General features: G+C 37.9%; 1 protein-coding gene and 1 long non-coding RNA gene across 2 annotated transcripts in view; one reads left to right on the forward strand and one right to left on the reverse strand.

The window, feature by feature from the left end:
* Positions 1–212: 212 nt before the first annotated feature.
* The window catches only part of LOC138129323 (uncharacterized), a 41,842-nt gene continuing 29,640 nt past the window's right edge, over positions 213–12,414 (reverse strand). The window contains exon 5 of the long non-coding RNA XR_011159188.1: positions 213–223. This is a non-coding gene — a long non-coding RNA (uncharacterized lncRNA). The remainder of the gene's footprint in view (positions 224–12,414) is intronic.
* On the forward strand, positions 4,982–7,742 carry LOC138129866 (fatty acyl-CoA reductase wat-like). Its single transcript, XM_069046173.1, has 7 exons — positions 4,982–5,900; positions 5,948–6,187; positions 6,233–6,378; positions 6,430–6,536; positions 6,586–6,831; positions 6,879–7,059; positions 7,112–7,742. Exons 1-7 carry the CDS (start codon positions 5,703–5,705, stop codon positions 7,464–7,466), a joined length of 1,473 nt encoding a protein of 490 aa, XP_068902274.1. The 5' UTR covers positions 4,982–5,702; the 3' UTR covers positions 7,467–7,742.

The raw sequence follows: 12,414 nt of genomic DNA on the forward strand, positions 1-12,414 counted from the left end.
TCAAAAATTGATAAAACAAGAAAGAAAAATGAAACAATCCATCAATCTCTACCTACTTCCATGGACTATGAGAAACAATCCGGATCACAAGATAGTCAACCTGATGGATCTCAACGATTACGTTGTACTCTATGTCCTGGAAAATCATTTAAGGATAACAACAGATTGAAAATTCACGTAGATAAGTATCAAGTCGATAATAATCTATCAACTTTTTCTACTTCTTCTTCAACCGATTCAATAACAAAATTGCTAATTAATTTGAAACTTCAGTTACCAACTATTAGAAGAATTCCAAAAGCTTGCAGACATTTAGCTGCAGATAAATTAAGTTCCATTATTAATAATTGTCTTTCGACCAAATCATTATCATCCTTTGAGAATCTTTTGCTTTTTTCGTATAGAGCTTTCAATGTAGCAGAGAAATCTGATAAGTCGTTGAATAAGCATATAAAAGAAAATCTTTCTAATTTTGAAGTACCTCAAATACGAACTGGTTCTAAGAAACGTACAAATTTATCATTAGCTAAGAAAGTAGAAGCAAAAGTAGCCGATTTTGATATCAGAGGAGCTGTTAAATTATTGTCCTCGGATGACTCATTAGCTTCATTCAACGAAGATGTTGCTGAAGAACTTAAAAAAAAACATCCTTCACCATCTCGCGAACTTTTTTTCCCAGACCCTTTCAAACCAGGAGACATTAGTTTAATAGTCAATGAGCAAAACGTTCGAGAAGCTGTCAATTCATTTCCTGCCGGTTCTTCACCAGGTTTAGATGGCATGAGACCACAATACTTGAAAGATATCATATCTTTGTCAGCGGGTGAAGCAGGTCAGAAGGCACTAAGAGCTTTAACCAAACTGTCCAATTTTTTATTATCTGGGCAACTTCCTTCAGAAATCTGCCATTTATTGTATGGTGCGTCTTTATGTGCCCTTAACAAAAAAGATGGAGGAATTAGACCGATCGCTATCGGAAACTGTTTGCGAAGATTGACCTCAAAGCTAGCCTGTTTTCAAAGTCGAAATATTGTAAATTCGTATTTATCTCCACACCAACTTGGAGTTGCAACTAAACTAGGATGCGAAGCAGCAATTCATACCACACGAACCTTTGTTAATAACGATCAAAACCGTGGCAAAGTTCTTCTTAAATTAGATTTCAAAAATGCCTTTAACTCAGTCGAACGGGATTGTATTCTGAAAGAAGTCCAATGTCATACCCCACTTCTTTACGCTTATCTTTATCAATGCTATAGGAATCCTTCAACTTTATTTTTTGGTGATCATTTAATTTCTTCTTCTGTTGGAGCTCAGCAAGGAGATCCCTGCGGTCCCATGATTTTTAGTCTTGCCATTCAACCAATTATTTTATCTTTGGATTCTCAAATGAATATATGGTATTTAGATGATGGAACCTTAGCGGATTACCCAGAAGTAGTTTTATCCGACTTTAAGAAAGTTATAAATTTATCTCAGGAAATTGGCCTTGAATTAAACTTTAACAAATGCGAGATCTTTTGCTGTTCTGGAGACACAGATTTAAAAGTCATAAAGGAATTTCAAAATTTAGCACCAGGCATTAAAATCTGTGACCGAGAAAGTTTATCTCTTTTAGGCTCTCCAATCTTTGACCAAGGTTTCAAAAACACCGTCGAAAAAACTTTAATTACAGTTGAAAATCTTTTAAACAAAGCTGAACTCCTTAACAGACACGTGGCTTATACTTTAATCAAAAACTGTCTTTTCATACCAAAATTTAATTTTTTATTAAGAACAACTCCATTTTGGAAATTTTCTAATTATGTTAATTCAATTGATTCTTCTTTAAAGTCTTGTTTAGAGAGAATACTTAATTTACGTTTAACTGATTTACAATGGCGTCAGTCCACTTTACCGATTAGATTTGGTGGTCTGGGAATTCGTCGCATTTCCGATATTTGCCTCCCTGCTTTCCTATCTTCAGTTAATGGGGTTAAAAAGCTTGTTTCTTTATTACTAAACTCAAAGGATAATGAGCTTAATATTCACCATTATGATGAAGCTTTAGCAGCCTGGGGTGTAGCAAATGAGAACGAAATACCAACAATTCCACAATTTCAGAAGAATTGGGATAATATTAATATCAAAGGAATAATTGCCAATGACTTAATCTTTAATTCATCTAGAGACTTGGCTCGTTTTAAAGCTTTGCAATGCAGAGAATCAGGATCTTGGTTACATGCAATACCTTCTCCTAATATTGGTACTCTTTTAGATAACACTTCCTTCCAAGTTTGTATTGGTTTAAGATTGGGTTGTAATCTTTGTACACCTCATATTTGCAAAGTTGACGAAATTGGCACCCACGGTCTAAGTTGTTTCAAAAGCAGTGGTAGATTTTCAAGACACACTGAAATTAATTCCATTATCAATCGGTCTTTAACTTCAATTCATGTGAATTCAACTTTAGAACCAAACGGACTGTCTCGGGATGACGGAAAACGCCCAGATGGGATGACTTTAGTACCGTGGATTAAAGGTCAACCTTTGGTTTGGGACGTTACTGTTGTAGATACACTTGCAGACAGTTACGTATTGAAATCATCTGAAGTCTCAGGTTTTGCCGCTGAAATGGCTTGCAAACGCAAACATAGCAAATATAGTTCAATCATTTCGTCAAACTACGTGTTTAAAGGTTTAGCATTTGAAACCTTAGGCCCTTGGTGCAAAGAAGCCATCGATTTCATTAATGTCATCGGAAACCGACTTATCGCGGAATCAGGCGATTCAAAATCAAAGAAATTCCTTTTCGAGAGGATTTCCCTTGCCATTCAACGTGGAAACGCTGCAAGCATTCGGGGCACTTTTCCAGATTCCGCAATATTATCGGAAATTTTTGTATTATAAAACAAAAATGTTTATGTAATTATGTTATAATATACTTTTCACGTTTGAAAAAAAAAAAAAAAAATAAATAAATTTTTGAAGTAAAATTTGTCATTTTTTCAAAAAAAATTGATATGTTAGGTACCAATTTTTTTCATTCATCGTTTAGCTAGTAAGAAGGTCTATCAGAAAGAGAAGAAAAAAGTAGGGGTTGTCATTTAAAAAAAAATTGTGTGACGTCATAGCTCAAAAATGGATAACTTCATGAACAAGTGAAGCTACTTAAAATAAGCATTCAACGTTTTCGACAAATGTCATTAGTTTTGAAATTACTGAATTTATTCCATAAGTAGTTTCCACACTGTAGATTATATGTATATTAATCAGTGTCACGTGCAGAGAAATGTCAATTTTTCCTTTATTTGCAAGGAAGCTTTGAACATCGACACAATGGTCGACAAGGAAGACGGCGCAGAGGATTGTGATAACTCCTGAACATGCGCAAGGATCACTTATCGACTTATCCTTTAAGATTCTCCTGATGTGAAATCAGCATATGCTTTATCGTACCTGATGCGCGATTTCACAAGCAACAACAATGAGCTCGCATCCTCTGCGACCATCCCGACATCTTCAGGAATCTCTTGTTCGCAGTTTTTTATTGACCCTATTGCTTTATTTTTAACGGAAAGTTAAACGTTGAATGGCAAAAAAAACCTACCGTATGTGGGGTCTCCAAACCGCCTCGCCCGTGCACCATCGCCTCTTCTCTTAATCCCCACCCTCATCCTCTTTTTCCTCCTTTTTCCTACCCCTGGCGTGGGGTTCCGGAAGCACACCGTTCGGTGGGGAAGAATTGAAAAGAAAAACATTTGGGTCATCCGCGCAGCTAACATCAGATCGATCAAAATCTCAAGGAAGCATCAAAGAACGTCAGAACAATTGGAGTCGTCTTGGCGTTGGCAAACCAGAGGGAAAATTTGAAAGTAAGTTCAAAAACGCTTGAATTGTTCTCGTATCTAAGAATTTGTTGGCTTTAGTGAACGATTTCCACAACAACACTTTCTAAGCGATCACGTCTCAGTCGATTCTAGCAATAATTGTTACGCAATTCCAATTTTACCTACATATATCTACACCAAATGGATGCACCATTGAGAAATTAATGAAGACCGCTCCCAAAAGCTGAAACTAATTTGGTTTAGTGATTGGTACTACCATCTAAAAACTGGTTCCTTAATGGGTAGGCAATTTGTACGGAGTGATTGGAATAGTATTAGTGGCAGTTTAGGCAATCCTTCGAAATACAGGATCATTATAAATGATTGTCCCATCGTAGTTGGCTTTGAAAACCCACACAAATTTTGGATGTGCCGCTAGCTTCGCAGCGTTAGACAAACTAGTTGACAAATTTCTACTACCGCCAGCAGCGCTACCTATCGCGATGCTAGTCACCGTCATGTTATGAAGCTTGCGGCACCGACGCCTACTACGATGGGACAATAATTTATAATGACTGTACTGTATGTACGCGAAGAAAAATAATCCTGCCCCGTTAGTATCGGTTGATTACGTTGGTACCGCAACGATGTATAATTACCATGATCAACATAAAAGCAAACTTACTTGAGGTACAGTCGCGGTCAGAAAAAATTAGGACAATTTTTTTTCGCTAATGTAATATTTATTTATTTATCATAGTAAGCCCGGTTTACTCAACTCAATTTTAGCTAAATTTCTTAAAAAGACGTCCTACTTTTTCTGTCCGCGACTGTAGTACTCTGTTTTGATTAATGGTATATGTATTGATTTGAGGTCTCTTCTGGACTTGTAAATGTGACATTTGACACATTTGTAACTTTGCAATTCAATCCATGTTTTCCATTTTTCAAAGTGTTAATTAAGTAGCTCCCAGTTAATTAAAAATATAAAGGAGTTGTTTTAAAGACTGTTTCGAGCAAGATATTAGTTGCTGTTCTAACTGCATAAGTAGCAAACAAACTGTTTACATTCAAATATGTATAAACACTTTCGCAACAATGACAATGATTTATTCCTTTACATGATGTATTTATTGTATGTTTCGTTATTAAAATTTTCGACAATGACAAAATATTCGGGTAGATACAGTTTGGTACGGAGAATTGTTTTAATTACTTGTTCCTTAAAACCCCCTAACTGTACTTATTTCTACTCAAATTAAGATATGTCGACGGACAGGGTTTGCAATGAAAATAGAAAAACCGTATTTTATATAGAGTATTTCACGAGCGATAATGTGCCCCACGGAATTGAAAACGCAACCCACAATACATTTGCAAAGTTAACGTGGAAGCGCTGACAGATTCCAGTTCGTCCAAAAGATTTCATGGCGGGAAGGCGTTGTTGCTTATAGAGCGCAATTTAGCCTACATGATATTTTCAGATTTTCTGCTTTAAAGTACTATCCCTTACCTGGCACATTGCAAACATCAGTCTCTCACTCGTAATTAACAAATCGAAGATGACACTGTATTTTATCCAGACGAAACCATTTTTGTGTTGAAACATTAGGTTAAAAAGTGTCAAAGAGTCACCTTGTCTCGTATGGAAATGTTATTGCTGCTCAGGTCTATTAAGAAGTCAAAAAATTTACAACAAATTAACTACCAACAAAGCTATTGTAAATTATAGATTGTCACAGTTTTATATGCTTAACCCTTAGGTCAGTCGTCAAAGTCGAAAAATATGTTTTCCTTGCACACGGTCGACCAAATTACGTAAAGTTCAATTGCATAAATCCTTTGTTTTTCGGTTAGAATGGCACTTGATCGTCTTTCAGTGGTAGGTCAACAATGTCGTCGGAAGCCCAAATTGGAGAGTTCTACAAGGACCTGACGATCTTCCTGACGGGAGAAACGGGTTTCTTGGGGAAAATCCTGATAGAAAAACTGTTGAGACGATGTTGGGACCTCAACAAAATCTACGTTTTGGTGCGACCCAAAAAGGACAAATCTGCCAAAGAACGTTTGGAGGAACTCTTCGAATATGCCGTAAGTGTCTTGTGGAGTTCTAGCTCCGGTTAAATCCCTCCTTCAAGTGTTTCGACCTGATCAAGAGTAAAAACTTGTCCGAGAAAGTGTTCTTGATCAGTGGAGACTGTCAAAAACCACACTTGGACCTCGGCATCCAGGATGCGGAGCTTCTGAAGAAAGAAACTACTTGTGTCATCCACGCCGCAGCTAACGTCAAGTTCGATCAAACCCTCAAAGAAGCCTTGCACAATGTTAGAGCAACTAGGGATGTCTTGGAGTTGGCAAAGGAGATGCAAAATTTGAAGGTAAGTTCGAAAACGTTTCAACTGTTCTTGTAGTACCAATTCAAGGTTTTTGTACACGTTTCTACCGTGTTTTCCAATTGTGTCAACTCGCACATCGAGGAGCGCTTCTACACTCCACCCATGAAATCTGAGAATTTGTTGGCTTTGGTAGACGATCTTGACGACAATACTCTGCAAGCGATTACACCCAAGTCGGTTCTAGCGATCCAAGCTGTCACACTTTTTTAATTCCAACTTTCTAGATTGCTAGGCGAGTACCCGAACACTTACGTTTACACCAAGTGCATCACCGAGGACTTGGTGAAGACCAGTCTGCAAGTACCCAAGGCGATAGTGCGTCCAGCTATCGGTAATTTTCAAACCCTCCACTCTAAAAATCTGTTATCCATGTGTTCTAGTGACCAGTACTATCGAAGAACCGGTACCTGGATGGATTGACAATGTGAACGGGGTGACTGGGTTAGCACTAATAGCAGGTTTGGGGATCTTGCGAAGTATGCACGCCAAAAAGAACAATCGAGCTCAGTTTGTACCGGTTGATTATGTTGCAAACTGCATCTTGGCAGCTGCGTGGAAGGCGCACCGATCCGGTACTACCACAATATACAACTACACCGGTCACAACAAAAACATGATAACTTGGGGTACTACTCTGTTTGAACTGTCGAAACCCACTCACAATTTTTTTCAGGGAGATTCTTGGAAATCATGGAACCGCCTTATTGGGAGTTCCCGTCGGAAAAAATCGTGTGGTACCTGTGTTTCAAATTTAGAGAGAATGAGCTCTGGCACAAGATTTGTGTATTTTTCTTGCACACTGTGGTGGCGTATTTTGTCGATTTTGTCCTCGTCTGTGTGGGAAAAGCAACTATGTAATTTGTAACTGTTAAAACTTGTCTTTCGTTTGACAGTGATTTTTCTCAGAGCTGCCAAGAATTATCGGCGACTGGACAAAACGATGGATTTGCTCTCGTATTTCTCGATGGGCAGTTGGTCCTTCGAGCAGGATAATGTTTTGGAATTGTGGGACCAGATGGGAAAGGAAGATAAGAAAATGTTCAAATTTAGTATGGAAGATGTAGATTGGGTCAAATACGGTCAAGATAGTACCTTGGGTGCTAGAATGTACTTACTTAAAGAAACACCAGACACGATTCCTAAAGCAAAGAAGAAACTTAAAATCATGTTTGTTGTCCATTATGCAGTTGTTGCGTTGTTCTGGTACTCGCTCTACAAGTTTATGATGTATGTTGCCAGTTCTTTGCATGGAAACTTTTAGGAAACGTGCAGCTGCGTCAAAAATGGAATGACTGACAAATAAAAAGAAATTCTTATTTTTGTCGTGATCCGACCTTCACTTCCGCTATGAATTTGTTTATATTTCAGTACTGCTTAAAAATAAAGTCTTGCAAAATATTTGTCACTTAGAATTATGTAGTAAACTATTATGGTTTTATGAGATGTCAATTGAACCATGTGTTAATGAATGAGGGAAAAGGCTGTTGTAAAAAAAATCTTTCTCGTTAAATGAAAGAAGTTCTGGAACACTTCTCTTCAGTTTTCTTCTGAGTGAAATTAGAGATATGTAGTAAACAATTTAAAATCACATGTCTACGTGTACAGGAGCATGATCTTTGAACCACGGAACAATATGTATAGCAGTGAATCAGCCCTAAACTACATTGTTGGTGTAACTGGGACGACAGAACAGAATAAAATCAAAATCTTCTTCAAGCACCGAATCATTTTTCTAACCGGAGGTACTGGTTTTTTGGATATACATAGTACTAATCGAGAAGTAATTGAGGGAATGCAAAACTCTAGCAGAACGTTTTGGGATAGTTTTTGACTCTTCTGTAGGTACTATTCAAACGTTTCGTCAAGAACCGACAACCGCACACCCAGGGAATTGGTCAGCCAGTATTGCCGCGTCCAGAGATAGAGAAAATTAAACTAAATAGACAACATATTTACACCTATTAACACCACTGCTAATATACCCTACGTTGAACAATCTAAATCTAAATTATCGCTACCATTAACCACCTGATCATGTACCCCCTCCCAACTTCTAGTGGCCTAAAACTACACTCTCGCTAACCTTAGCCTAAAAATTATCCGCTTAAATCTAGAAACTAAATCTAAAAACTGTCTTAATCTTCCACCACCTTACTGCTTTACCCAAAAAAAAAACTACGCCCTAAATCTAATATCCTGCACTGGAATATTGCCCCTATGTCCGCTCGCTAATTGTATACGGTGGCCGTAATACCCGGGGAGTTTCCAGCAAATCGTCTGTCTCAATTCTAAATTTCCATGAACACTGCATTCTTCGTTAGAAATAGAACTGGCAACACTGGTTAAAAAATGAGTCAGGTTGTATCATGCGTTCAAATGAAATCCTGGGCTGAGTCGGGGCAAACGAGTTCCTCCAAATGCAGGTACGAAGGTGGATGTCAGGACAGGTAGCGAAATGTAGAGGATTATCAGGGACGGGCTAATTTCAGGAAAATGACATGGCAAAGCAGGTACACTTCAAAGTATTTATTCTTTCTCAAAACTTTTCTGTGCACCTCCAGCGTGTTTTTCCATCTTTTATCACACTAGCTTTAACAAATTTTGCACCATTAATAACCAATAAAGGGTTTCCTTTTTCACTGTAAATAATTTTTTGAACATTCATTGTTCGCAGAGACAGAATGTTAACTTGTCACAAGAAAAATTGATACTAAGTGTTATATACTTATCCTTAATTTTAAGTGGGGTGGGTAGGGGTACCTACCTTATTGAAAATATTGGAAAAAATTAAACATTTTACTAAATCTTAACTGGTGGCTAATGGCCAGTCCAGATGGACCGTCGCCGCCGGTCTCTAATCCGATTACAGGTACTTGGAGGAATTCGTTTGCCGATAAGGATCAAAAAGGTAGAGCCCTGCAAAAATTTGACCGCGTGGAGGAACTCGTTTGCGACCGGCTGAGTAGGCGTTAAAAAGGGTCCCCTTAAGCTTCGGTTTCCTACAAAACGGTACCGTAAAATAGCGGCCGTAATTTGACGGCAAATGACATCATAAAAAAACGGGGGCGTGCTTCTAAATGCCAGTATTTTCCTCCAGAACGTTAGGCCTTACCGCTTCGTGAAAATATGCCACCGTATTATCGGGAGCGGCCGTTCTGTACGGTGGGATATTGCTAGCACGTTTTTGTGCGGTGGTCCAGTGCAGAAATTCTACTGTTTAGTACTGTTTTGCGTTGGTAGAGGCATAGAGGCATAGCGCGACACCCGCTGCCGTGTTTCTAACATAAAATTCAAGTGATCATGGTGTAAAAACAACGTGGACGATTTTGATTTTATAAAACGGAAATCGATCAGCAAGATCAACGCTAACTGTAGGACTGCAATTCACATCCATTTGTTTGTTTCATGCCGGGATACATTTTACATGCACATGTTCATTAAAGTGTATATTTTTTTAATATTAAAGTGCGCATTGCCTAAAGTTGCCTATTTAAAAGTTACAGTCTTGGGCGGCAAACATTGGCCTGCTCCGTCAGCTCTATGATTACCGCCATGGGTCTAGGTAAACCTCATGGTTATAATCTCCGTACCTGATAAATGGAGTTCTACATTAAAAAACAACTAGAAATTCTTGAAAATAAATTTTCAAAAATAAAAGGTCGTTTCTTGATTTCCCAAAACTCAAAGGACAAATTGTTGCAGCCTCTTATATCGAAAATGAAAATGAGATGAGATGGAATAATGCTCCTCGAACTCTGCATGTTTTTTACACAAAAAATTAAAAATGACTTGAACAAAACGTCTCTATCGAAGTTAGCACATGTTTATTTCGCTTCTATTATTTTCGTTTTCATTTAAAATTGTTCACTGGTTATTAATAAATACGATTCCATTTTGAATTTGATAAATTTGATCTCAAATTCGTAATCAGCGACCCCGAAAACCATGTAGTATCTACATACTTTCAGAGGCATAACTATTTTTTTTTCAAAATACGTCCGCCATTTTGGATCCGCCATCTTGAATTTGATAAATTTGATATCAGATTTGTAAGCAGCGACTCCGAAAAGCTTATAGTACATGCTTTCAGGACAATAACATTTTTTTTTCACAATAAGTCCGCCATTTTGGGTCTGCCATTTTGAATTTGACAAATCTGATATCAAGTTCGTAATCAGCGACCCCGAAAAGCTTATAGTACATACTTTTATGACAATAACTTAATTTTTTTTTAATATATCCGCCATTTTGGGTCCGCCATTTTGAATTTGATAAATCTAATATCACATTCGTAATCAATCAGTGACCTCGAAAAGCTTACAGTATATCCTTTCACGACAATAACTTAATTTTTTTTCAAAATACATCCGCCATTTTGAATCAGATAAATCTGATATCAAACTCGTAATCAGAAACCCCGAAAATTTTACAGTACATATTTTCAGAGCGATACATTCAGTTTTCGAGTTTTGGCCAGCGAAATAGGCCATTCGTCCCACTGTGGGTCGCTCAATTTCCGTTTTTACAACTCAAGATATTTCAACTCGGGTGCCAACCTTTTTATTCCTTCTAAACATTTTACTAGGACATTTTTCATTTTAGCGTCAAGTAAATTACGTTGTTTTCGAATCATGTTTATAAAATAATTATATTGCCAACTTTGGTTATAACAATCCCCAATTTAGAAATATTTTTATTTTGCCAACATAATTCAACAAGTGGTGGAAATTTAGAATTGAAACAGACTTTACTTAGATAGGCTGGATTTTTTTTTGAACGATAGCCTTGATGGTTTACCAAGGGCATGTCTGGAAACCATGTATTTTCAGCAAGATGTTGCCCGGCACACTGCTACCGCCCCCTAGGAAAAAAAAGGAAACGGTACATCTTTTATTCCCCCCCGAAAGGCTGCTGAGGCTTTCTAGAGCCTTTTCAGCCACACTGACGGGAAGATTCGGGATGGGTACGGTGAGGATGGGTGCGGAAGGAAGGTGGTAGGTACTGAGAGGTTGATACTGACCCAGCATTCGCCTTATCTGTGATATGAGACATACCACGATGTGATGGTGTGGGGAAACCTCTGAAAAAAACCCACACCTGGTCAGGCGGCACCGGGGTTAGAACCCGGGACCTCCCGAATGTAAAGTGGCGCGCTAGGCGCTTGGCCACAGTACTCGGTTACCGCCCCCTAGTGCTCGCGTATTTTAAATAGCAGTTTCAAATTGGCTTATTCAAAACGTGTGCAGATTTTTGAAAGCCTGATGTACATCCACAAAAATTACTTGACGGCATTTCATTAGTTTTAAACTCGCTTGGGCAGTTTGACCACGTGTTCATGTTTGGAGAAGATGTGCACGTCAATTAATGCTACATTTTTCTCAGTCTATTAACTATATCACATTCTTGTAACAATGACAAATGGCAAAGAACCTGCTTCATTGTGAAACAGGTTTCGGCCTATATTGTTCTGCGCAACTAGACCACATCCCCTTTTTTTTATTACTATGTATATCTGTTCGTTGGCCGGACTTTAGGATTGTTACCAACTGGCTGAATCTTCAATTTGGTGAAAACTGGACTGGGAGAAATTTGGCCCCCGAGGAGTGCAGACTGCAGATTTAACAATTTTGGAGTTCTACTTGTGGGGCCGCCTAAAGTACGTTGTTTATAGTGAAGACTTGCCTAATAGTACTGAAGAACTAAGACAGCGCATAAGAAACCCTATAGCATCCTTAAAACAATTGAAAAATTTTGAAGTATCGTACGATTAAAAAGTCTTTGGATCTCGATAGCAATGAAATGTAAAAACCATCTATAGAAGTATTTACTTCTAATGCCCGTAGTTTTTATTGTACTTCAAAGTAGCACTAATCTGTCACGGACGCACGGAACTCATTTAAACTAAACGAGGCCAATAAACCCAATTACCATTTTCACCACGATTTCCCTTACTGCAGTATGATTTTATGTTCTCTTTGAAATATTTTGAATTATAACCTGCTAACTTGAAAGTTGTCAAGTAAATGTCAAAAGTACTTAATTGAAATAAATGATTTCATAAACAGCTTGTTAGTTCCACGGCAAAAGACTTTTTGATCATTCGATACTTTTAAAGAATCTGAATATACCTAATAATCCTAGTATTGAATTTCATGATGTGCAGAAAACGGTGGGGAGAAACATGCCAGCAAATATTTTTTTTCTGCCAG

This window comes from Tenebrio molitor, chromosome 4 (genome assembly GCF_963966145.1).
Source record: "Tenebrio molitor chromosome 4, icTenMoli1.1, whole genome shotgun sequence".
NCBI lineage: Eukaryota > Metazoa > Arthropoda > Insecta > Coleoptera > Tenebrionidae > Tenebrio > Tenebrio molitor.

Coding starts and splice junctions, on each gene's coding strand:
- LOC138129866 (XM_069046173.1), top strand. CDS start 5,703: ATGTCGTCGGAAGCCCAAATTGGAGAGTTCTACAAGGACCTGACGATC. Junction 5,901..5,947: donor AGGAACTCTTCGAATATGCC/GTAAGTGTCTTG, acceptor CCCTCCTTCAAG/TGTTTCGACCTGATCAAGAG. Junction 6,188..6,232: donor AGGAGATGCAAAATTTGAAG/GTAAGTTCGAAA, acceptor TACCAATTCAAG/GTTTTTGTACACGTTTCTAC.